At 54.9% G+C, this 23374-nt stretch overlaps 7 protein-coding genes across 7 annotated transcripts; 6 read left to right on the top strand and 1 right to left on the bottom strand.

The window, feature by feature from the left end:
- Positions 1-301: 301 nt before the first annotated feature.
- Positions 302-1751, top strand: D7B24_004177 (uncharacterized protein; the record flags this gene model as incomplete). The annotated part of the gene is made up of 2 exons (XM_028638350.1): positions 302-733; positions 795-1751. The coding sequence occupies 2 exons, from the start codon at positions 302-304 to the stop codon at positions 1749-1751; spliced, it is 1389 nt and encodes a 462-aa protein (XP_028496970.1).
- A 2034-nt stretch (positions 1752-3785) lies between these two features.
- On the top strand, positions 3786-5592 carry D7B24_004176 (uncharacterized protein; the record flags this gene model as incomplete). Its single annotated transcript, XM_028638349.1, has 2 exons — positions 3786-4587; positions 4649-5592. 2 exons carry the CDS (start codon positions 3786-3788, stop codon positions 5590-5592), a joined length of 1746 nt encoding a protein of 581 aa, XP_028496969.1.
- Positions 5593-8645: 3053 nt separating this feature from the next.
- Positions 8646-10026, top strand: D7B24_004175 (uncharacterized protein; the record flags this gene model as incomplete). Its single annotated transcript, XM_028638348.1, has 2 exons — positions 8646-8825; positions 9199-10026. 2 exons carry the CDS (start codon positions 8646-8648, stop codon positions 10024-10026), a joined length of 1008 nt encoding a protein of 335 aa, XP_028496968.1.
- A 2281-nt stretch (positions 10027-12307) lies between these two features.
- On the top strand, positions 12308-13804 carry D7B24_004174 (uncharacterized protein; the record flags this gene model as incomplete). The annotated part of the gene is made up of 3 exons (XM_028638347.1): positions 12308-13004; positions 13123-13452; positions 13533-13804. The coding sequence occupies 3 exons, from the start codon at positions 12308-12310 to the stop codon at positions 13802-13804; spliced, it is 1299 nt and encodes a 432-aa protein (XP_028496967.1).
- A 208-nt stretch (positions 13805-14012) lies between these two features.
- Positions 14013-15284, bottom strand: D7B24_004173 (uncharacterized protein; the record flags this gene model as incomplete). Its single annotated transcript, XM_028638346.1, has 4 exons — positions 14013-14336; positions 14396-14695; positions 14757-15016; positions 15071-15284. 4 exons carry the CDS (start codon positions 15282-15284, stop codon positions 14013-14015), a joined length of 1098 nt encoding a protein of 365 aa, XP_028496966.1.
- Positions 15285-16968: 1684 nt separating this feature from the next.
- On the top strand, positions 16969-19005 carry D7B24_004172 (uncharacterized protein; the record flags this gene model as incomplete). Its single annotated transcript, XM_028638345.1, has 6 exons — positions 16969-17223; positions 17305-17413; positions 17551-18095; positions 18199-18392; positions 18442-18553; positions 18673-19005. 6 exons carry the CDS (start codon positions 16969-16971, stop codon positions 19003-19005), a joined length of 1548 nt encoding a protein of 515 aa, XP_028496965.1.
- A 1407-nt stretch (positions 19006-20412) lies between these two features.
- Positions 20413-23190, top strand: D7B24_004171 (uncharacterized protein; the record flags this gene model as incomplete). Its single annotated transcript, XM_028638344.1, has 1 exon — positions 20413-23190. One exon carries the CDS (start codon positions 20413-20415, stop codon positions 23188-23190), a length of 2778 nt encoding a protein of 925 aa, XP_028496964.1.
- Positions 23191-23374: the final 184 nt, after the last annotated feature.

The following is a 23374-nucleotide window of genomic DNA, read 5'->3' as shown; positions in this document are numbered from 1 at the left end:
AAGTCTCATGACCAGCAGGGAAGCAAAAAGTTGTCCAAGACGACAAGCAGATCAATGTTAGAAGGCACTCTGGAATATTTTCAGCGGGGCTCCAAGGGTCATGAATGGGGGAACCCTGCAAAGAGCTTCCGATAAGGCATTTTATGGGTCCTTATCGGAACAGGCCCCTCGAAAGTTTTTTGCAACTCTGACCTGTCGCCCTTCTCCTTCTACCAGCCTTGCAAAAGGGTTCACCGCAGACAGCTCGTCTGTTGACCACTCTACACGAATTTGATCGCCTGACGACACGCCAATCCTCACAATGGCGCGTCGCCGTACCAAGAAGAAGACCCATCTGGGCGCCAACAACCCCGAGACAGCCGCGCCGGGTCATGCTACCATCAGCGACCCCAAGTCCATGGTCATCCGTATCGGTGCCGGTGAGGTTGGCTCCAGCGTCTCCCAGTTGGCAGCCGACGTCCGCAAGGTCATGGAGCCTGGAACCGCGTCGCGCCTCAAAGAGCGCCGCTCCAACAAGCTCAAGGACTACATCGTCATGGCTGGACCCCTTGGCGTCACCCATTTTCTCCTCTTCTCAAGGTCAGAGAGCGGCAACACCAACCTGCGCATCGGCCTTACGCCGCGCGGTCCGACAATGCACTTTCGCGTCGAAAAGTACTCCCTCTGCAAGGATGTTCAGCGCGCGCAGAGGCATCCCAAAGGCTTTGGCAATGACGCCGTCACACCGCCTCTGGTGAGTCTTTCATCTCCTCTGCCCTGGAGCACCACCAGCACACCCCAGCTAACTGAGCCAGCTCGTCATGAACAACTTCTCCGCCCCCAACGCCACCTCTAAGTCGGCCGTTCCCAAGCACCTCGAATCCCTTGCCACGACCGTCTTCCAGTCCCTTTTTCCCCCCATCAACCCGCAGTCGACCTCCCTTAAAACCATCCGTCGTGTCCTCCTATTGAACCGAGAGATCGACCCGGATAATGAGGGTTGCTTCATTCTTAACTTCCGTCACTACGCCATCACAACGCGCACTACTGGTCTGTCCAAGCCGCTGAAGCGTCTCAACGCCGCCGAGAAGCTCGTGGCCGGCAAGACGGGCGGTCCCCGTCAGAAGGGCGGCGTGCCTAATCTCGGCAAGCTCGAGGACATTGCTGATTACATGATTGGCGGCGATCACGGGAACGGCTACATGACGGACGGCGGCACGAGCGGTAGCGAAGTCGACACAGACGCCGAGATTGAGGTTCTCGAACGGAACCCCAAGAAACTTTCTACCGGCAAGCCCAAGCCGGCGACGGCGGCGACGGCGGCCGACGATTTCGAGGACCAAGAAGACAACGACGAGGGCGTCGAGCGCCGTGCCGTTAAGCTTGTTGAGCTCGGGCCCAGGATGCGCCTGCGACTGACCAAGGTGGAGGAGGGTCTGTGCTCTGGCAAGCCAATGTGGCATGAATACGTGCAAAAGAGCCGCGCTGAGGAGCAGGAGCTTGATCAGCGTTGGGAGAAGAGGAAAGCTGACAAAGAGGCCCGGCGCAAGGAGCAAAAGGCCAATATTGAGAGCAAGAAGGCGGCTAAGAAGGCCAATGGCGGGGCCAGGGGTGATGACGAGGACGAGGACGAAGACGAGGACATGGAAGATTATGATGACTACGAGTTTGATAGCGAGGGCCTCGAGGGTGATGGCGAGATGCAGGTCAACGAGAAGGCCGAGGAGAACGGCGAGTGGGAAGATGAGGAAGAGGAGATCGCCAACGGTTGATTACATCGTCTAGCATCGTGACATCGCTTCTCGTCTTCTCGTGTAGTCTATCTAGTCCTTGAGCGTACAATCGACCCATCTGTTAATCTGTTGTTCTCGCCTCTCAATTCATAATCTCGCGTTCGACAGAAGGCCTGAGCGAGCGACGGACGTCTCCGATGCCGGTCAACGCCTCCACATTGTAAGCGGCGTTTAGACCATGCGATCCGCTACAAACCCCGACCCTAAGCTGCAGTGCATAGTCTTCCATTCCTGCGGTCAAGAACACTTTCCATCTCAAGTTTAAATGAACGTTTCAGAGTCTGCTAGGTTTATTAGAGACAATAGAACCATAGGGTCATGAGAGTCGCTCGATTCTACCCACCCCAACCAACGATGGAAGATGGGTGGAGGGAGACAGCTCACTGGCTGTCGTGACTCAGAAACCAGCACCAATGGCAAAGCGGCCACCAAGCCGATTTCAGTACTAATTATGACTCCTGGCCGAAGATAAGGTTGACACTTCAGCTCCTCCAAGCTATCTCGTGTCACATATGCACAATTAAATGTAAATGTCTGAAATTTTGCATGATGTAGAATACAGGCAATGAGCCCACAGACCACCTCTTGACCGTCATCGTAGCCTCGATCCTGTGATCCATGCCAACCATGACATTCACAATCTGGGTCACGGCCCCTGCCAGTACATCATATGTACATGTAGATGCGATCCCGAGGGGTCAGCCAGCAAGAGCCTCAAGGTGTGCCTCCTTCTATGTGCTGAGCAGTAGTAAGCGGGACGAAGTGCAAGAGATTCATCGACAGAAAGAGACACGTCGGAGCCCAATGCCGTCTCCTAATCAAGCCCATCTGCATAGGTATATCATGCACCTTGAAATGTGCCAGCGTTGCAATACATCGCAGCCTGCAGCGGCCAGCAAGCCCAGTAGCATCATTGCCTCCACTCGAAATCGTTGTACGAATGAGCCCGTGCCCCTCGGCAGGACGGCGAGCGCGAGAGAGAAAAAAAAAAGTGAGAACAGCGAATCTGCTGCAGGGAAAAATCCATTCCCTATCCCTTTCCACCCAATGAGACGTCCACGACGCACCCCGCCCCACGGCAAGTAGCGGTGACGCTCCTCCCCTGCCCTGCCCCACCACATCCTAGCGCCAAAGAGCCACCTCCAAAATGCCATCTGGCAGTGAACCCATCCAACCCAAGCCACTGTACCGCCATCAAGCTCACTGGAGCCGCAGCACCATCCACCCCTACGGTGCCCTACCAGGCTTACCCGCTTGCTTGCTTGCTTGTCTGTTCACTCGTTCGAAATCGCACTCGAATGCACGGACCACCGCACCCCCACCGGGTCCTGGAAAAAGTTTCGGCGTCAAAGTCGAACGTCGTCTCCTCCTTCCTTCCTCTCTTTCCCGTAGGCAATTCTCAAAATTTCACAGACCAGACCCCCAAGTCAATAACCAACAACATTCTACCCCCCTTAACAGAACATACCAAACACAGAACTTTTCTCGAAAACCATGTCCGCCGTCGCTGAGCTGTGAACTCCCACTGGCGGGAGGCGTCCTCCCCGCTCCCATCCGGGGTACGGCGTCTCCTCCAGTCCACCAGCACATCGAGACATTCAACAACCCTCAGTTTTCGAAGAAAAGTTCCAGCCAGGCCTTCACTGCTTGGAGTCCGCCAAAAAGGACGACATCATATTCTGCGCACGCGCCTGCTACTAGACACACCAACACAATCGCGACCCTGCCCGACACGCCTGGGGCAACGCAAACCAACTACCTCAACCTCGAAAAGCGCCCCTCCTCCCCCCGTCTCGCCCACGACACCCATTTTCTCTCCTGCTCTTTTTCTCGGAAACAACCATACGAGCATCTTTCCTGCTTTCATACGCAACAGCTACTCGACAAGCGTTCAGTCCATTCACAACCTGTCATACACCCCACTTCACCGCTCCTAAACAAAAGTCCCCGCACTGCAAACCACAATCTTCAGCTTCCACGCCTGACCCCGCTTAAACCACAATACCTTCCACCATGTCTCGCAATATTCGTCAAAAGTTCCCTTCCGGCCCCCGCAAGGTCGCCCGGCGTCGCAGTTCAGTCACCTCTTCCTCCTCCTTCGACCTTTCAGACGAAGATGGTGGCTACTCTGCCGTTGAGGACATCAGTGATTCTGAGGATAACGATGAGGAGGATGTTGATGCGGCTGAGGAGGAGCATATTATCACTCGGGTGCTGCACCCCAGCAACGCCAGTTCCCCTCGGCCACAAAGTCCGCAAGCAGTGGTGGTACCAGCAAGTGTAGAGCCAGAAGAAGAGGATGACGAGGATGAAGACGACGAGGAAGACGAGGACGATGAGACTGCAGACGCTGATGTGGATGACGGCGGTAGCTGGGACGGTATTGTTTCTGAAGTTGATGAAACTGTCAGCTCCGACAACCATGCGACACCGCACCGCGCTGCCCATGAGCGCCACGTCCGCTTCGTCGACGTGCCCTCGAGTGATTCGGACTCGACTGAGACTGAGGATGACCACGCCGACTTCTTCCCAGACCTGTTTGTCGACCAAAACACGCTAGACCCGTCCTTCCGCCGCGAGATCGAACAGGATGACGACGACAACAGCTCCTCCCATTCTGGCTCCTACTGGGATTTCCATGGCGTGTACGAGTACAATGCTAGTGCTGACTCGGAAGTTGAAGCGATCATCCAGGAATTGGAAGACGATAACACCCCGGTTGCCACACCCTTCCCTCTTCAAGATGCCCCAGAGATCCTTGAGCAAGCTGCTAGAGCAGTTGTCGAGGAGGAGCCGGAATCGGACGGCTATGAGAGTGAGTCCTTGATCATAATGACGTGCCAGCAGCACAGTATGCTAATATTACCACTCTCCAGCGGATGGCGACACAACCGAAGAAGATGATGATGTTCCCATCCCTCCTGTACGGCGCAAGCAGCGTCGGCCATCACCTGTGGACCAGTCGGATGAGTCTGACACGGGTGAGCCAATTAAAGGACGCCGTGGTCAGCCACGAGTCGGGCGCTTTAACTTGGACAGCTCGGATAGGAAACCGATTGCGGTTGTGAACCCCATCTCGAGGAAGATGATGATCTTCACTCCGCACCGTCGTCGACACCTCGATCTATCCCCAGAGCAGTTTAATCTTCCCGCGTACGGTGTGCAGTCTTCGCCCATGCTGGGAAGCTCCGCGCACATCATGATGAGCGCAATGTACTCGTCAAACACTGGTTTTGGGAACTTGATGAACACCCAGGCCATGGGGCCTGCAGAGGCCTTCTTCCCTTTCCCCTCCGAGCCCAACACAGCGGACGAAAGCTCAGACATGGGCCCAGAAGGCGAAGACGAAGCCGAGAGGAGCTTGGACATCGACGACTTTATCACATTCGATGCTGGATCGCACGCCGACGATGATGATGACGATGATTGGTGTCGAAGCGATGCTTTGGCGTCGACCCCTGCCCGGCCCACAACCGCCTCAAGCGAAGGCGATTTGTTGTCGCATGTCAATGCTAGCAATGTCGGCGCTTTCCGTCGGGACCAGATCAACCAGCGTCTCATTCTGAGTGAAAAGGCGACCCAAGATTCCTTGGCCTTCAGCAGCCCGTACAATTACACAGCTCTGAGAGGCATCAAATCGGATCGTTTCGAGACGGCGGCGGCTCCATTGACGCCCATGCGACGCCAAAAACGTCAGATGCAAGATATGTCGCGCAGCCCCTTGGAGACTGCGTCTCAGAAACGGAAGGCTTCGAACGAACATGGACTTGGCCATAAAAGACATCGGAGCATATCCGATGTGAACCAATTGCGCATATGATGGGGACAGCTGGACAGGCAGCGTTGAGGAGAAGGTGGATAAACGAATGAGGATGGCGTGGTCCGGTGGCGTCCTGATGGTCGACATTGGCCATCCCTGGCCTCAAGCTTGCTTTCGCTTCGCTCGCATATGAGCAGAAGCGACAGGCTCATCTTTTGTTGTTTCTTTTATTCGAGCGTGCTGTTGATGGGTGCACCTAGTAATTATGGTGGCATTGGAGCACCAGCTCGCTATGAGGGTTGATATCCTCACGCAGGTAGACCGGAACACATCGAACGTCAGATAGTTCAACCCTTTATCATGTATCTCTGGGATGCGCCGAGAGAACACACGTGACTTTTAAGTTGAATGAAGGTCGCAATGACGCGACGCGGTTAATCTGTCGGACGTCGAATCCGTCTCGCCCAAGTCAATTTTACGCCACTATGGTGAGGCAGGGGATGCTGCGCGGTTCCGATATTATCTTGACGGGAAGAAACCCTCGATGCCGTATGCACGAAACTTTACGCTGCCGCTTTTGAAGATGCAGCCGAATCATACAAGAAATCCTTGGAGAGCTGATGCTTGGTAAGTAAAGAGCTTGTAGCAAACCTTCGGTGACGTAGGTGGTCGGGAGAACGCTTGCAACGAATGCTCCAGACACTGCACGTAGATCGTTGTCCAGTCGATGAACGTCCCACGGCAGGATAGGTTCCAAAGACTAGATCATCGAAGACCGTGAAGTGATGACAGAAAGGTATATCGGCTCTCGGGTGGGGGGGGGGGGGGGGGGGGGCATACGTGCGAATCGCCAGGTTAGTGTTGTGTTAATATTGCTGAGTTCAGTCCACTGTGGCCAAAGGGAGATCCGACTTGTACACCTGGACAAGCGAAGCATGAACGGACGATCTGGTTCTGACAGATATGAGAACGGCAACAGCCAAGCAGCTTGATGGTCCGATCCAGAGGAAAGTCTGGGTGATGCAGATGAAAGACAACTGATCGTTGGTGCAGAGACAGAGCCAGGCCTAACCACTTTGTTTAACCGGCAATGCTCACTGAGTACAAATTAAGGTTCTTGTGAGATGGAAAAAACGAATAGGCAAAGTGTCAGAGGTTACGATGAGTCGACCGCTGAGCGATGACACGACGCTGTCAGTTGCAAAGAAGAACAGTGTATCATCCGTGCCAACCATCGAATTGGACGGGCAGCCTTTAGGATAATTTGAAGAGCCTTGACAACTCCTGGGGCTTGGCAATGGTTCGGTCAGGATCTCCACAGAGAACAGGGGCAGAGCTCTATCGAGGTGATCAAGGCCACTACGCTGGCAGTCCGTATGGTGTGAGGACATCGGCTCAAGAGTCGACAGGTAGGCCAGAGTCTCTCGTGCTGAGTGCGCTCATGGTTAGAATGAACAGCGCAAGGCGTGACTATCAACATGTCAATGCTAGTTTGGGAGCAGGTTGGTAGTTGAAGTGAGACGGGGGCTGAAGCAAGCCTGAAGGCAAAAGTTCTGAGCTGCATGGACATGGACGTACTGACATGCGATAATGTTGTCTGTCAAAACCGAAGAGCCTAAGTGCAGCCATGAAGAGTAATGCCTGTTGGGCTTGGGTGGCGAAATCGGTGAAGAAAGAAACGGTAAGCCATGTGGAAACCAGAGGTGAAGTGAAGATGCTAAGTATGTAGTTGATTACTCGTTTTAGGGTACTAAGCTTACTTGGCCTGTCCACTCATCACAGCACGGTAGTAAATACTTGCTGACTAGTGGAACCAGTTACCTGTCTTCTTGTGAGGGTGTACCAGGTCTTCGCCAAATACCGTACTATGTGCCGACAGGTAGCATCCCAGTTTTCTCATGCCACCCACTAGTAGTGTGTCCAGAATCGGCCACCCGCAAACATGATCGCCGGCCCAACCAGATCCTATCAGGACTGTCAAACGGGTTGCTGGCTTACCTGCACGTGATAATATATGTGAAGGTGAGGGGCATCGGGCTCTATGTTTCAATTGTAACAATTCGCACAAGATTATTATTCACCATCCCTTTTGAAGTTGCCTCACGGGCCGAGGGAATGGTGTCGGACTTTCTCAGTTCTACTGTAGTGGTGCTGCTAACTGGCAAGTTTCAAAAGCCCGGCAGACAAACTGGATATAGACAGAGGGCTCGACTTCATAGTTCGACAAGCCACCCAATGCCGGCATTACAGTATCATCCGCCATTATAATCCTAGATGTCGGATGTCAAAGTCCCATTTCGGTACAACCTGCTCCTTTAAGTATCATTACCCGATCGCATCTGATCAATCTATGTAGTTCAAACCTTAGACAGGCTTGAGCCAATCAGATATTTGAGGATTGCTGATTAAGGAAACCCCTTGATTTGTCATAAGTCGGTAGGTCAAGATCTATTGTACTGAGCTGGTTCCCGGTCGTAAGACTGGCATATCTACGTCATACAGTGCGATGCCACCATTATCAGATATACGGACGCTGTCGTGATGCACCGGGCGACAACATGCTTCGACACGAATACGTCCGCAGATGGCTCATTAATGAACCCATGTGGACACATCATTACAACATTATGATATCATTGTTAATTGGCTTTTTAAAGTGCTGCAGCTAACGCCTCTACTCTGATGCTGGTCAAAGTCGGTTCTGCAAGCTTCCTCTTGACGACTTGAATGTGATGGGCGGACCTGCCTTTTCGAAAACAGGCGGATATCGCGCTGATCTCCCAAAGCTTAGAATTCAGCTGGCAAGGTATCGGTAGCCGCGAATCAGGATGACCGATCTCCTGAGCTAGGCGCGGGATCATGATTTACTGGAGTAGAGGTACTATAACAGCTAGGCAGCTTACAAGCCACATGACTGAACCTAAGACCTTGGAAGTGGCGACAGGCCGAGGGCCAGCATGACAAGCTTAGCACTTGTCCAAGAGTGGGAACACGGTCTATATAATCAGGTGCCAACCCATCCAGCGTCTACGAGTCTCAGAACCAGACACAATCATTCGCAACTACAATCCCCAGCATATTCACGCGCGCACACAAACACCTTAGATTCCAAGATGCAGTTGTCTATTGCGACTGCGACTACTTTCCTGCTTGCCTTCACAGGCGCCGCCACCGTGCAGAAGCGTCAACATCCGGCATGTGCACCTTATTTCTATGAGGGCAGCGTCTTTCCCTTTGACTACGCCTGGGGCAAGTATGATCTCTGTTGTAACTACAACGGCGTCAACTCGGCTGTATGTCATCATCCTATCGATTTCCTTCGAAATGTGATTGCGCATTATGCGACTTGTTTTATTAGTAACTGACGATGCCCGTTGATACCAGGATGGTTGTTGTGATCGTAATGGTGCAGGAACTGGCAGTGGCTTCCCCGCCTGTGTGGCCAAGCCATAGTTTTAAACAACTATCATCGAAGGCTTGTCTTGTAGTCATTATTTGATGGCCTCGACTCAAGGGTCCGGGAATACAAGGGATTACAAGCATGTTAGCGCATATTCATACATGCGTCCGTAACTTGCATACCATTCTCATTCATCGTCTAACTTCCCCGCCCTTTCCATCATGTGACAACAGTAAAGACCGTTTTCGCCCATTGTCTGATCTCAGTCATTCAAACCCGGCATTTCCATGACAAGATTCCCACCAATCGACCTGGCAGTAGCCTGTCCAGGACCTCGCTGCCCGGGAGACTTGGAGTCAACTCGTATGTCCCGCGACGCCTTGCGACATATCGCAGAACACGATAACAGTCATGACTACCAATATTGCTGGGGCTATGCTATCTTCCGCACTGTATATACGCCCGGTTCCGATGAGGTCATAGCAATCGCCGTCGACCGGCTAGCCATTTATGCGAAGCTTTTTACTCAGGAGCGCCAAATTCATCCAAGGGTGCCAGGAGCCGCGATGGCATTCAACATCCGCCCAATTGAAGAGCTCTGGAGCCGCTACTATTGTGAGCTGGTACAGGACGAACAGACTCTGTCCGATGCGACTGAGAGTGATGTCGGGGACAGCTTCGATATCTGGATTAGGCAACACCGCCGTCCTACGACTAGCAGTGTCCCGGAACGCAATAGCAGGTTCAATTTCTGCCTAATGCTGGACGAGGAGAGCCTCGAAAATATTCTTGCCATGCCAGAGGATCCTTACGCCCCGGCCAATAGTATTGCTCGTAGCGAGGGCGAGGGCTGGGTCAAGCTTGTCTCGAACAGAATGCGGTCCGAAGACGAGGGAGGCGGCGGCAGGTATTGGTTAAGAGTCGGAATTAGGGATTTCTTATGGCCTGTGTGGTTCTTCCCCTCTGACTCGGATATCCTGATTGAGGAGATGGGTTGGTGTGATGCAGAGGATGGAGTACAAAACCTCTGGGGCACGCCTGATGACTGGTTTACGGAGATTATGGCAGCTCCGTCCGGCAGTCAAGCCGAATGACAATGTGACACTCCAAATTATACTTTTTTGCTTCCAAGTTGATCCACAGATTTCTTTCCTCTCCACTTACCTCGACAGGTCGTCCGATACGATTTCCGGCAAGAGGCAGGTAGTAGTATACAAGTCGCCCTCGTTCATCCCATCAATGGCTGTTGGAGTTATCGGTATCCTTACTGGATCGTGGGTATATCCTGTTCCAAGACTTGTTCGAGAGTTGACTTCATGTTGTCGCCAGCGCTGACAGGCCCACCTCATAAGTCTTACCCTTTCTATAGCGCAGCACACAGAATATTGCCGAAGATACAAATGAGATTTTCCGGTTTGACTGTTAAACAACCTCTAATAACGTACTAATAAAGCCTTTTACCATGCTAGAAGCAGTAAGACCCACGCTGCTATTTTTCTATCTAGCTTAGAGGTTTTCTCCGACAAGCCTGAATGGCTAGTGTCTAGTTTGAACAACCTAGTCAACCTCAAGTTCTCGGAGGGACAAACACCATGATAGTGTCACACAGGCGCAAACTGCTTTAATCTCGTTGGCATTACTGTAAACACTGAAGATATCTTGATGATAGGTTGCGTTCAGGCCTGGATACCTTGGTACCAAATAAGCACTTAACCACATGGTTAAAAGCTTATAATACCTGACTAGCCTTGGACTGTATTGCAAAGTTCAATTGATTTATTTCTCAACACTGCCTATTGCGAATGAAGTATGCGGCACATTTGTCCAATTTTGCCCTCGTGGCTTATTGTAGCAGTCCCTCAAGATAACCTGTTTTTGTGAGATGCACAGTGAATCGCGACGGGAGAAAGAACTAAGCAAAGTCGGGCAAGGGAGTCAAGCAAAACGATGAGAAAAAACAAATGCAACGTCACCCGTGTGGGCATCTTTGACGCCGTGCACCGTTTTGTTCATGAAGTATCGGCAGTCTTGGGTTTGTTGACAAGACCACCCGACAACTGGCACTGCCTGTGGCACTACATGGGCAAGGCGAAGACAAGTGAACAGGTCAAGCTGTCCGTTGTACATTGGCTTGTGATCAGAAGCTTTGAGCCGAATGCTTAAAAGGTTTGTCACCTTTGTTGTCCATCGCGCCATCCACCTTCGCCACGACATGCAAGCCAGTTTGCCCAGCAGACGACATCGACCCTCGTTCAAGATCACGAGGAAGTCGACTGTGCGGATCCAGAGGTTCATGCTATATTCTCGAAGCCCACAGGCTGCAAATTCCGAACCAGGCCGCGGTGCATGCAGGCAGGGGTCCTTTTCATCACCTTCCTAGGTATCCTACAGTGACCCCTGAATGCCGCGAATCAGCATCAAATGGCCGCCACAAGCCGGCAGCAGAACCCGAGGCCACGGGGATAGCCGTGCCTAGGCGTGATGCCATTGCTTTTTGTAAGAAGGTCATTATGAGTGATGCGAGATTGCCGCTGTGCTGAATATCATCGCCTTAGGTGCAGGCCTTGTTGCTCAGCCTTTTGCGGGCGCTATGGGTCCGCTCTTCAAGGACAAACCATCGTAAGGGGCAATGCTGGCTAGTGAGCAAGTTTTGATTCCACAGTACCCTACCGGGAGGATGCCCCGACGATCTGTCTTGGTCAAGGGGGGCCCTGCAGTGAGGGACTGACTAGGGCGTATGCGGCACAGGCGCCGCCACAGCGTGCTAGAAACGGCATTTGATCGGCACATGGCAGACGATGGCCAAGCGAGAGGCTCGTCGGTGGGGCACACCTCCTTTGGACGACAGGTGCTGGACCACCTGCCGGGGTTTTGACCAGGTAGGTATATGTACAGCCGCTCATTCCCTGGCGACCACCATGACCAACCGCCCAACGCGCATCGTGCCACCGCCGACAAGGGTCAGACATTGTCGGTTAAAATTGTGGTGTATCTGGCAAAAGTTTGACGATGGTGCATATGCTGGCGGGTCGACGATACGATTTGTCGTGTCGTGAAGCGTGGACTCGATGGTTGAAGGCTAAAGTTGGGATGCCTACAAATACCTCGGTAGGTACTTGAGGTGAGGTACCTTACCTAGGTACCTTACCTAGGGATGACCAGCCTGAGCTGTCGGCCCTTCCTCAGGGTCGTCATTAATGTCTTACAATTCTGCGGTGCACTCAGGGGCAGCATTGCATAAACTTTCCATGTCTGCACTGCACGCCACCTGTCACTCGTGGCTTCCAGTTGTTCGCCCTCTCAGCTTCACCTGCCCTCCCGACCTGGTACGGCGCACAGCGACTTTGTTGACCCTCTGCCCAGGAAAGCCCGATAATGGCACCATCACCCCTTCCGACACAACGATGCTCCGATGATCCCGTCCTCATCATCGGCGCTGGAATCAGCGGCTTACTTCTTGCTCAGCATCTCCTTCATCGCTCTGTGCCCTTCCGCATCTTCGACCGCGATGCCGATTTCACGACTCGTGGAGTTGGTTGGGGCTTGACCTTGCACTGGTCTCTCCCCGCCATTCGCACGCTTCTCCCCGACAAATTGGTTCAGCGTTTGCCAGAGACATATGTCGACCGTGACGCGGTGGAGCGAGGAGAGACATCCAGGTTTCCGCTCTACGACCTGGCCACGGCTAAACTCGAAGCCGCCACACCGCCAGCCACCGAGGCCCAGCGGATTCGCGTCACCCGTGAAGGTCTCCGCCAACTCGTCGCCGAGGATATCCCGATCGAATGGTCCAGGGCGTTCTCCTCCTTTGAGCAACATGGCGAGCGCATCACTGTCAAGTTTGACGATGGTTCAGAGGCCACTGGTCGCCTCGTCGTCGGGTGTGATGGCAGCACATCCCGCGTCCGTCGCGCCGTGTTCCCCGATCAACACAGAGGATACCACCTTCCAATCCGCGTTCTCGGTTTCACAGCCAGATATACAGCACAAGAGATTGCTCCTATGAAGACGCTTGACCCCTTCTTCCTCCAAGCCACCTCGTCTCAAGATAACAACTTCATGTACTTCAGCAGTACGTACACCTACCTCTTCACATGCCCAGCACCCCATGCCCCCTGTTCCTTGCGATGCGGCGCACCCCTGTGGGCCTGCTGCACTCCCCAGGGTCCCCGAAACTAACAAACTTCCAGTCCTCGACGCCCCGGGAAACACACCCCAGCCCAACAAGGCAGACTCTGTCTCCACGTACACCGGCCAGGTTGTGGTGTCCTGGCCCTACCGATCGGGTTTTCTGTCCCGAGACTCTCCCCTCGATTTTCCCGAGAACGAAGATGCCAAGCGAGCCCTCATCAGCTCCTTCGCCCAATCGTGGGCGGAGCCGTTCCGTTCCGTCGCCATGGGCGTTGCAGCCAGCGCCGAGGTCAAGCAGCTAGAGTTGCAGGACTATGTCCCTGGTGAGGGTCTGCGAAGCGCGGGCCGAGTAGTGCTCATGGGAGATGCCTTCCACGCCATGACCATGTGTAAGTCATCGCGTGATTCTTTGACTGTGACTGTCTTGGGTGATGCGATCCGATGCTAATGGACACTCGTAATTAATCAGACAGGGGTGAGGGTGCAAACCACGCAGTTCTGGATGTGCTCGACTTTTCTGAGAAGGTCAGTCCGTGCCTCGAAACTGGCGAGGGGGACCTGCGGGCTGCGTTGGATGCGTATGAGGATGGAGTAGTCAAAAGAGTGAGGCCGGCTGTGCTGGCTGCTCGAAGAGCTTGCCTTGATGCACATGATTGGACGAGGATCACGCCTACTAGCCCGCTATTGACGAGGAGGGAGGCCTTCATGCACTATGAGGAAACAGAACCTTGGGAGACATAAGGTGCCATGTCCGTATTTACACTGCGTCGCGTTTGATTCATAAGCTACTGCTGTGTCACGCTCCTCGATTGACAAAATCTACAAGTTCGTCTTCTATGGCTACTGTAAAATGAACGATCTTCATCGTGCATGCGAGGTCCTGAGTCGTGGACAAATACAGTGATCTACACCATCGCAAACAAGGGCCTGTCACATCTATCCACTCCATCTAGAGATCTAAGCGGCCCGCCGCTTTACTGGATGATGATGTTGCGGCCGCGTTATCGTCCACCTGAACAGAATACGTCATGGATTTGACAATGGAGTGCTCCGGCAGCGTCGAGAGAATGTTCTCTTCGCTGTTGCTCCTATCATTCGCCGAAACGAACGCGCTCTTGTCGCGCCCGACATCGCTGAGCTTGTAACGGTCGCCACTTTTGCCTCCAAGGACATGCGATCCCGAACGGCCGTACCCGCTGGTAGGTTTTGAGCGGTAGCCACGGGCCTTCTTGACAAAGACAGGCGCTAGGAAGGGCAGTGAAGAGACGACATTCTGAGACTGATTAGCCACTGCCCGAAGGTTGTAGCACAAGGCTTGGCGCAAGGACTTACGCCGACATTAAATTCAATCGTGCCCCAGAGAACGAGCATGGTGGAGTTGCCGTCGCCGAACTGAATGCGGTTGATTTGGCTATATCTCATGACGGAGCAGATGGTGGTGAAAATGCCGAGGATAAAGACGACAATTAGGCCCAGCTTCTTCTCGAGCTTGATATTGAGCTTCAGCAAAACCGGGATGGGTAGTAATGTGACGATGATATCTGAAACAATCGTGACAACGGCGTAGCCCGTAAACGAAGGACCTGGAGGGAGGCAAACGCCTGCCTTGAGCGGATTCCATGACTTGTCAACCTGTGAGCTTGGGGTTAGCGGGTCGACAACATGGCGAACTTTTCGATGTGGGGTATCATACCGGATCACAAGCAAAGATGAGCGCGAGAGTGCATCCTAAGTGGCTGCAGAATACAAATCCTATGATGGCCCAGACCACTTTACGATATGTTTTGTGGTCTGTGCCTTGGAGAAGGCGAAGGTAACTTATCAGCAGAGCAATCTTGAAGAAGCTGATGCCGAGTTGGTAAAAAGGCCGCCCTGCGAAATTGACTCTGGTATAGGTGACAAGATTGGCTTTTGGTCGAAGGAGAACTGGCAGCCCCAAGCCGTACCGGGTTTCTATACATGTAAGCTACAGGAAGACTCAGCCGAGAGGGGTGATTTTTGACGTACGAACCACAGTCAAGATGGAGTAGACCAAGGCAAACAACATTGAAAGGCCAGCAAAGTAATCGTCCGCCGCGAGCCCGCGCGCCTTGTGACGAATAAACAACCTTGATGACACAACGGTGATGGACATAAACGACAAAGCCACACAGAGCCCGATGATCAGAGGCCACTGTGAGATGGCCTCAACCTCGGGCGACGCGTTTCGCACCCATCCCATAGTCCCGTATGTCTGCTCCAGAAGTCTCGTTGAAATCAAATGAGCTCGGTTCAGGTCGCAGTGCAGTAGGTCGAGGTTTGCGGCACCAAGTGCCGTCGAAATATTCCAGAACGTCCAACTTCACTCGTGCTCGGGTCTCACAGACGACAAGCAATTCGCAAGGAACGTGAGTGGAACATCTCCATGCTTTAAACAATGTACTCTCGCACCTAAACCTTCTCGCGGCCCCGTCCTGTCGTCCCTCCGATGATCCCACAGCTTTCAATGTCGAACCAGTGCAGGTGTCTCACCACCAACAAGGGATCGGCAAGGATAGTGCGCGAAAAGAATGAACCAGTCACCAAGCCCGTCACCTTCCTCATGCTTGCGTCTACTCTTGTTATCCCGTGGGTCGCCGCAGCTTTGTCAGGGTCGAGTCAAATTGCATGAGGCAGAATAGATAGCTCTGACATCTCCCAGGGCCGGGGACACTGCCAGTGCTCCAGCGACGATACCGTCCGGGTACTTCTTTCGCCAGTTCACCGGCCCTGGCACAGATCGAGCGAAATTTGAGACAGACCACTGCCAGACTGGGAAGAATAATGTAACCTCCGCCAAGGGGCCAAGCTTCCTCTGTGCAGGCCTGCAGAGAATGCGGCACAGTTGGCGAAGTTCCAAAAGCGCCACTTATGCTGCAGGCGAAGATGTTTGCTTCAGTGTTTGCTTCAATGAATGGTACAGTACACCTCATTAGCTTCACATAAAACGTCCAGGGTACCAGGGCATCTGGACTTACCCAGCGAATAGGCCGACGAAAGGCTTCACCCGGCAATCATGCCACCGTTGCCCATTTCGTGGCTTGCTCCATGGTCTGCTAGGGTCGAGTTCTTCGAATACGACGTCGAGATTCCCCTCAACCCCCTGGTCCCATCCCGCTTCCACCCGGACGATCTGGCGGTTCACCCACCCTCTCCCTTGACTGTCTGCCGCAACCACCCTGGTCCCTGCAGCACGGCACAGCTGCCGCGACGTGGTAGAGCATGCATACTGCAGGCTTCTTTTACTTCAACTAACGAACTAGCCTGCAGGCTCGTTCGATTCGGTTTTGTTCTTGCTTGTAAGTGCATCCAGAACACCAAGGGTAGTCTGCCCGTTGGCTCGCATCTTGTCTAGAGAACCTGACCTTCCCCTGTCGGCTGGATTTGCGAGGCAAGCCGAAGCAGTCAAACCTTGCCACAGTCCTGCATCATGCAGCTATTCATTCGGATATTGTACAAAGATTGTCAGCTTGGCGGACTAGGTTCAGTTCGGTGTTCATCGGGTCCTCATATTGGCCACTTTGGCGGTTCTGCTCTTAGCCTTTGTCGCATCTGTCTCATGCAACCTCATATAACCCGCGCTGGAGATCCAATTACTCGTCTCAAGTGACTCGGCAACCCAATTTTCCACCATCACCTTCAGCTGCCAGCTCATCATATTTATTCTGACTTGCTTTTTCTGGTTGGCCCCGTTGGAATTCGCGCGTGGTCTCGTCTATGTCAGCTTCGCCCTGGTGCTGTCGATCATCGTTCGTGTCTGAGACCATTCCCCCGTGAGCAGTACTGGAAAGCTCGCACTCCCCTTTTGTCCCGCCTGCCAGTCTTTCCCTTTTCCCACCTCAGTCGCGAACGGAAACGCAACGATCAAACGACGAGCACAAGCAGTCATGTCGTCGACCGGTGAAAATTCTACCCACGAGGGTAAGGGCGATCCCTTCGAGCCCTCTGAAGCGGTGCCGGGCGCGCATGCTGGCACTGGCACAAACCGCGTCGATGCCGCCTGGGAATATCTTAACGCCAACCGGGGCATGGAGTACGCGCAGGTAGACCTTGCGAAACTACGGCGCAAGATTGATTGGCACATTGTACCGCTGATGTTCTGCTGCTACACAATGCAATTCCTCGACAAGGTCATCCTCAATGTAGGTGTTCCCTGGCACCACGAAATAGTGGACAGATCGCTCGGTGTTCTCAGTAGCTGACCATTGGCCTGTGATATACAGTACGCTGCTGTCATGGGCATTCGCGATGACCTCAACCTTGAAGGCAATGATTTCTCCAATGTTGCGACATTTCTCTTCGTTGGCCTACTGTGCTTTGAGATTCCTAACAGTAAGTGAAATTAGTAGCGAGCTACGACTCGAGCGCTCTCCGTGCGAGGCCGCGCGCCGCTCGCTGTCTCGGCATTTGCTCCTCCCGCCAGGCCAAAGACATCATGCTGACCCGCATCGTCTTGCCTTGCTCTTCAGTCTACTTCCTCCAAGCCGTCCCCGCAGCCAAATGGCTCGGCTTCAACGTGGTGGCCTGGGGCATTGCGACCGCATGCGGCGCCGCAGCGCACAACTACACAACACTGCTCGTGTCGCGCATCTTCCTAGGCATCTTTGAGGCGACCATCGGGCCCTCACTCATGCTTATCAGCAGCCAGTACTACACCAAGTCGGAGCAGGCCCCACGCTTCTCCTTCTGGTACCTTGGTCTCGGTCTCGGGCAGATCATGGGCGGCGCGCTGTCCTACGGGTTTCAGCACATCACTGGCGCCGGGTTGGCGGGATGGCGCATCATGTTCATCACGCTCGGCGCTGTGACCGTCGTCATCGGCGTGGCCACGTTCTTGTTGTTGCCTGATACGCCCATGAAGGCGCGGTGGATGACTGATGGCGAGAAAGTTGCCCTTCTGAAGCACGTAAGCGTTAACCAGACGGGCATCACGGACAAAACGTTCCGTCCCAAGCAGATCTTGGAGGCCCTCGCGGACCCTCAGATCTATCTCATGGTTCTTGCCGTTGTACTGGTGAGTTCCTTCTACTTGGTCCCCTCAAACACATGCCCGGTCCACAGCCACGTGCAGTTGTTTTCATGGAGTCGCGACTGACACGGCATGTACCCCTTTTCAGCTCTCGGTGTCCAGCGGCGTCGTCACCACCTACTCGGCGACGCTGATTCGAAACCTCGGATATACGCCCAAGAAGGCAGCCCTCATGAACATGCCGTCGGGCGTCGTCAGCATCTTCTTCACGTTGTTTGTCGGCTTCGGCATTCGTATCAAGTCCCACCGATGGGCTTGGATCGTTGCCTGTATCTGCCCAGCGTAAGTCCCAAGCGGCTGCAGTCATCGCCCTTGACTAACAATTCGGCAGCATCATGGGCGGCGCCCTCATGTCATTCCTGCCCGTAACCAACCGTTCCGGATGTTTGGCAGGCATCTACCTCGTCAATGCGGTTGTCGCCCCGCTGACCGTCTTCTACGCTGTGAGTCACACTCTTCTCTTGCTCGTGGTCCCATCCGCCATCTACTCAGCCCAAGCGCCGGACACTGCATTCCAGATCAAAAAGGGGAAACGAGACTGATATGAACCCGTGTCTCACAGTGGACGGCTGCCAACGTTGCTGGCGCCACGAAGCGCGCGTTCGCCGTCGCCATTGTCAGCGGTTCGTTCTCACTGGGCAACATCATCGGCCCCCAGACATTCCAGGCCCGCGACGCGCCGGACTACATCCCCGCCAAGCTCGCCGTCATGGGCACGCAGGCCGGCTGTGCCTTTGTGACCGTGTGTCTCGTCGCCTACTACGCCTGGACGAACAAGAAGCGTGACTGTTCGACGTTGGATGCCGAGGCGGAGACCGAGGCGTCGTACCTGTCACCCGAGGTCTGGGCTCAAATGACGGACAGGGAGAACAAGAAGTTCAGGTATACGTATTAGGGCCGTCATTGCCGGCGTCGTGGTCGCTGGGCTTCAGCCCGAGTCAGTGTGTATCATGGTAGAGTAAGCGAGCGAGGCTGTCGCTGGCGGCCAACCTCCGAATTGAAGACCTTTCCCCCTCAATGGCCTCCGATGATCGCAGCGATAGTGCTGCCGACAGTTCCGTTCGAAGAGCATCAGCATTTTTTTCTGCTCCATATTTTGGGCCGAGAGAGAGAATCGCATCATGCGTGAATTAAAAGAAGAGACTAACTGAGGGTTTCGAGCAGCACGGCCGATGACTGAAAGATAACGAAGATGGTGTCATTTTTTCTCTTCGGCCTCTATTCCAGGCCGCGGTTCGGTCCGCGCGCCGAGCTTTCAAGCTTCTTTCTGTCAGGGTCTTCTCCGAATTTCATGCTCTCGCTTGCTTGTCCTCCCCCACCTTGCCTTGACTTGCACAGCTTAGATGCTTACTTTATCCTACCTCGCTGTAACCCTGCTGACCTTGCTCACCTTGCTCGGCCCCCGCCGTGGGGACTGATCGGGATCGCGTCATCCGCTCAATTGCCGCTCATCCACACCTCACCCCTTCTTCATCCTTTCAACCCTACGTCTTTCACGCTTACTCGGCTCTCAATCGCACAAGAAAGGCTATCCCCTGTCTCTTGGCGTGCCCCTTTCCCTTCTTCCCCCGCCGTTCCCCCCCCCGCATCGCTAGTGCGCAGCTCCCCCGCTGCGTTTGCCCTCTTCCAGACGCGCCCCCGAGTCTGCCGACAAGGCCTCCTGTCAGGGGAAATGAAGGTTCGCCATGTGCCACTCGGCCCCTCGGCGGAGAGAGTCCCGGCATACATCTTTGGCGTGCCTTACGCGATGCAACCCCCGCAAACCGAAGATGAGCCTGATGCGCCATGGTTTACGCTTCCCCACGTCCGATACGACACTAGACCACGCCGAGGCATCGTCTCCTCTCATCCGGCTGCGCGCCGTTAGACTTCAGAGCACTGGTGATCTCAAGAATCGTTCAACCTCATCTCCGGCCGATTGGTGGAAACCAGGGTCTACCCGGAGCCCTGTCTACTATCGTGACTCGGAGAGGCATCTCATTGGGACATCAGAGGGCTACCAGAGGGGCGTGCCAATTTAACCATCATGATGTCAACCACCCTCGTCGTGGTGTTTTGTCCCGAGATCGGGTCGCGTGGCAATAGTTGTTGCAGTGCACGCGTCTCGAGGGAACAGCTTATAACGATGAGGAGGAGCACGCCAACTTGCGGCTTGAGACATCCTCAAGCTCGTTCAGTCAAGCTGGGCTGCTCCTATCCAACCCTTCGTCAGTCCTTACCTTCCTGACGTACCGGCCTAATTCGTCCGGCGTACCGGTCCAAATCGCTCGCCGATACCGATACCCTCACATTAACAACCGCCATGGCACGCCTAACTGCCTCCCTGCTGGCCCTCTCCAGCCTCCTGGGCTCGGGAGCATCGGCGCCGACCAACATCACCTCCGAGACGGTTAGCGTTCACTGGCTCGGCAACGCTCCCAACCAGACCATCGGCACCACCTTCGGCCTGCCCTGGCCTAAGGGCAAGTACGACGCCAAGAAGACCGACTTCACCATCTCGGGTGGCAGCGGCGAGAGTCTGCCTCTCGAGTCTTGGGTCAATGCCTACTGGCCCGACGGCTCCATCAAGTGGAGTGGCCACGCCATCGGTGCCTCCGACAGCCCGTCCGGCGAGTACACCGTCACGGCCTCCGGATCCCCCGCCAGCAATTCGACATGCGCGAGGCGTGCCAAGAGGGCTGCCCAGGCTACAGCTCTGACCGTGTCCGAGTCGGACGACAGCGTCGACGTTGATACGGGCAAGATCGCCGTCTCCTTCCCCAAGAAGGGCAGCTCCATCATCAGCAGCATCGAAACCGCTAACGGCAACACTGTCGGACGCAACGGCAAGCTCGTCCTCCACTCCCAGTCTGCCGTCAACGAAGACGCCCAGGACCGTGGCAAGACTGCCATTGACTACCACAACTTTGAGAGCGACATTCACAATGTGACCGTCAGCGAGGAGAACACGGTTCGCACCCTCGTCACCGTTCGTGGCGCCCACCAAGCCAGTGGCGGAGACAGCCACGTCGACTGGCTGCCTTTTGTCCTGCGTTTCTACCTCTACGCCGACTCTGAGGCCATTCGCCTCGTCCACACCGTCATCTACGACGGCAAGACCGACCAAGACTTTATCAGTGGTCTCGGCATCCGCTTCCAGGTGCCCCTCAAGGGTGAGGAGGTGTACAACCGCCACGTCAGGCTTGCTGGCCCCGACGGCGGCCTTCTGAGCGAGGCTGTCAGGGGTATTACCGGTCTCCGCCGTGACCCTGGCGCCACCGTGCGTACCGCCCAGTTCGAGGGCCAGAAGACTCCTGACATCGGCACCTGGGACACTCGTGTCTCGTCGAGGATGCAGTGGATCCCCGAGTGGAACGACTTCAGTCTGTCACAGCTGTCGCCTGACGGTTTCACCCTGAAGAAGAGGACCAAGGCCGGCCAGAGCTGGGTCACTATCCCTGGCGCCACTCGTTCCGGGGGTCTCGCGTATCTCGGCGGCGCCACCGCTGGTGGTCTTGCCGTCGGCCTCCGCGACTTCTGGAAGCGCCACCCTACTGGTCTCGATATCCGCAATGCGGCCGCTGATGAGGGAGAGATCACCCTCTGGCTCTACAGCCCCGAAGGATCCCCTCTTGACCTGCGCCCCTATCACGATGGCCTCGGTCTGGACACGTACGCGAAGCAGCTCGACGCTCTTGAGATCACCTACGAGGATTGGGAGCAGGACCTCGATACCCCTTACGGTATTGCTAGGTCCAGCGAGGTCTTCCTCTTCGGCTTCGAGTCCACTCCTTCTCGCGACGAGCTGTCTGACCTGACTACCTACATCAACAAGCCCCCCGTCCTGGTCCCTAAGCCCGAGACATTCCACGAGTCTGGCGCTGTCGGCTCCTACTGGGGTCTGCCCGACACCTCGTCGCCGTCTGCCGCCGTTCTTGAGGGACACCTTGACTTCCTCCTCGACTTCTACTTCAAGCAGGTCGAGCAGCGTAGGTGGTACGGCTTCCTTGACTATGGTGATGTCATGCACACCTACGACGTTGACCGCCACCAGTGGCGCTACGACATTGGTGGCTACGCCTGGGATAACTCTGAGCTGTCCCCAGACCTCTTCATCTGGCTCCAGTTCCTCCGCACCGGCCGTGAGGACGTCTACCGATTCGCCGAGGCCATGACCCGCCACACCGGTGAGGTTGATGTCTACCACATTGGACCTCTCAAGGGCCTCGGCACCCGCCACGGCATCCAGCACTTCAGCGACAGCGCCAAGCAGGCCCGTATCTCGACGGCGCAGTACAGGAAGTACTTCTACTATGTCTCGGGCGGAGACGAGCGTATCGGCGAAATCCTCGAGGAGACTCTGGATGTCGATCAGACCTACGCCAAGCTCGACCCCAACCGCAAGGTTCGCGGTGACGGCGTTAAACCCACCGAGACTGCGGCGCCCATTGGCCTTGGCACTGACTTCTCCGGCTTGGCTGCTGGGTGGCTCGTTGAGTGGGAGCGCCGCGGTCCCCGCTACGAGGAGGCCCTGACCAAGCTCACTAAGGTCGCCTCCGGCATCGCCAGTCTGAAGAACGGCTTCGTCTCCGGCTCTGCCATCTACAACCCCACAAACGGCGATCTCAGCCCCCCTCCCGCCGACCCCGACAACAGCGGCAACGTCGCCATCTCTCATCTTTCTTCTGTCTTTGGTCTCGTCGAGGTCATGGCCGAGCTGACGGACCACTGGGGCTCTGACGCTCCCGAGGGCTTCGAGCAGGCATGGCTCGACTACTGCTACTACTACAGCGCCAGCAACGCCGAGCAGGCTGCCCGCTACGGTACGAACTTTGGCCGCGGCAACCTTGTCCAGGCTCACTCTCGCCTGACGGCCTATGCCTCTCACAAGACGGACAACTCCAGCCTTGCCGCACGCGCTTGGGCCGAGTACAACCGCGATGGTCTGCGCGCCAACGCCCCTTGGGCCAGCGTCAGACTCGAGGGCAGCGCCGTCCTGCACCCCATTGATGAGGCCGCCTTCATCAGCACCAACGACTTTTCTCAGTACGGCCTGGCCACGATCCAGAACCTTGCCCTCGCTCGCGAGGCTCTTCCTTGAAAGAATGGTAGCGAAGAAAAAGTCATGACTTAGCCAACTTCACGTACATAATTCTTTTTACTAAACATAATCTGTTCATGCTCATCCTGCCTTTCCTCAACTCGTGGAGTGACGTGAAGTCGAGTGAAAATAAGTTCTCATGTTTCCAAGAGATCTCCCCGCCAGTGGTCCTCGATTCGTACAC

The sequence above is a fragment of the Verticillium nonalfalfae genome (assembly GCF_003724135.2).
Source record: "Verticillium nonalfalfae strain VnAa140/NRRL 66861 chromosome Unknown scaffold_23, whole genome shotgun sequence".
In the NCBI taxonomy this organism is placed as follows: domain Eukaryota; kingdom Fungi; phylum Ascomycota; class Sordariomycetes; order Glomerellales; family Plectosphaerellaceae; genus Verticillium; species Verticillium nonalfalfae.
The sequence above is the reverse complement of the archived record's forward strand: the minus strand, read 5'-3'. Positions and strand labels throughout refer to the sequence as shown.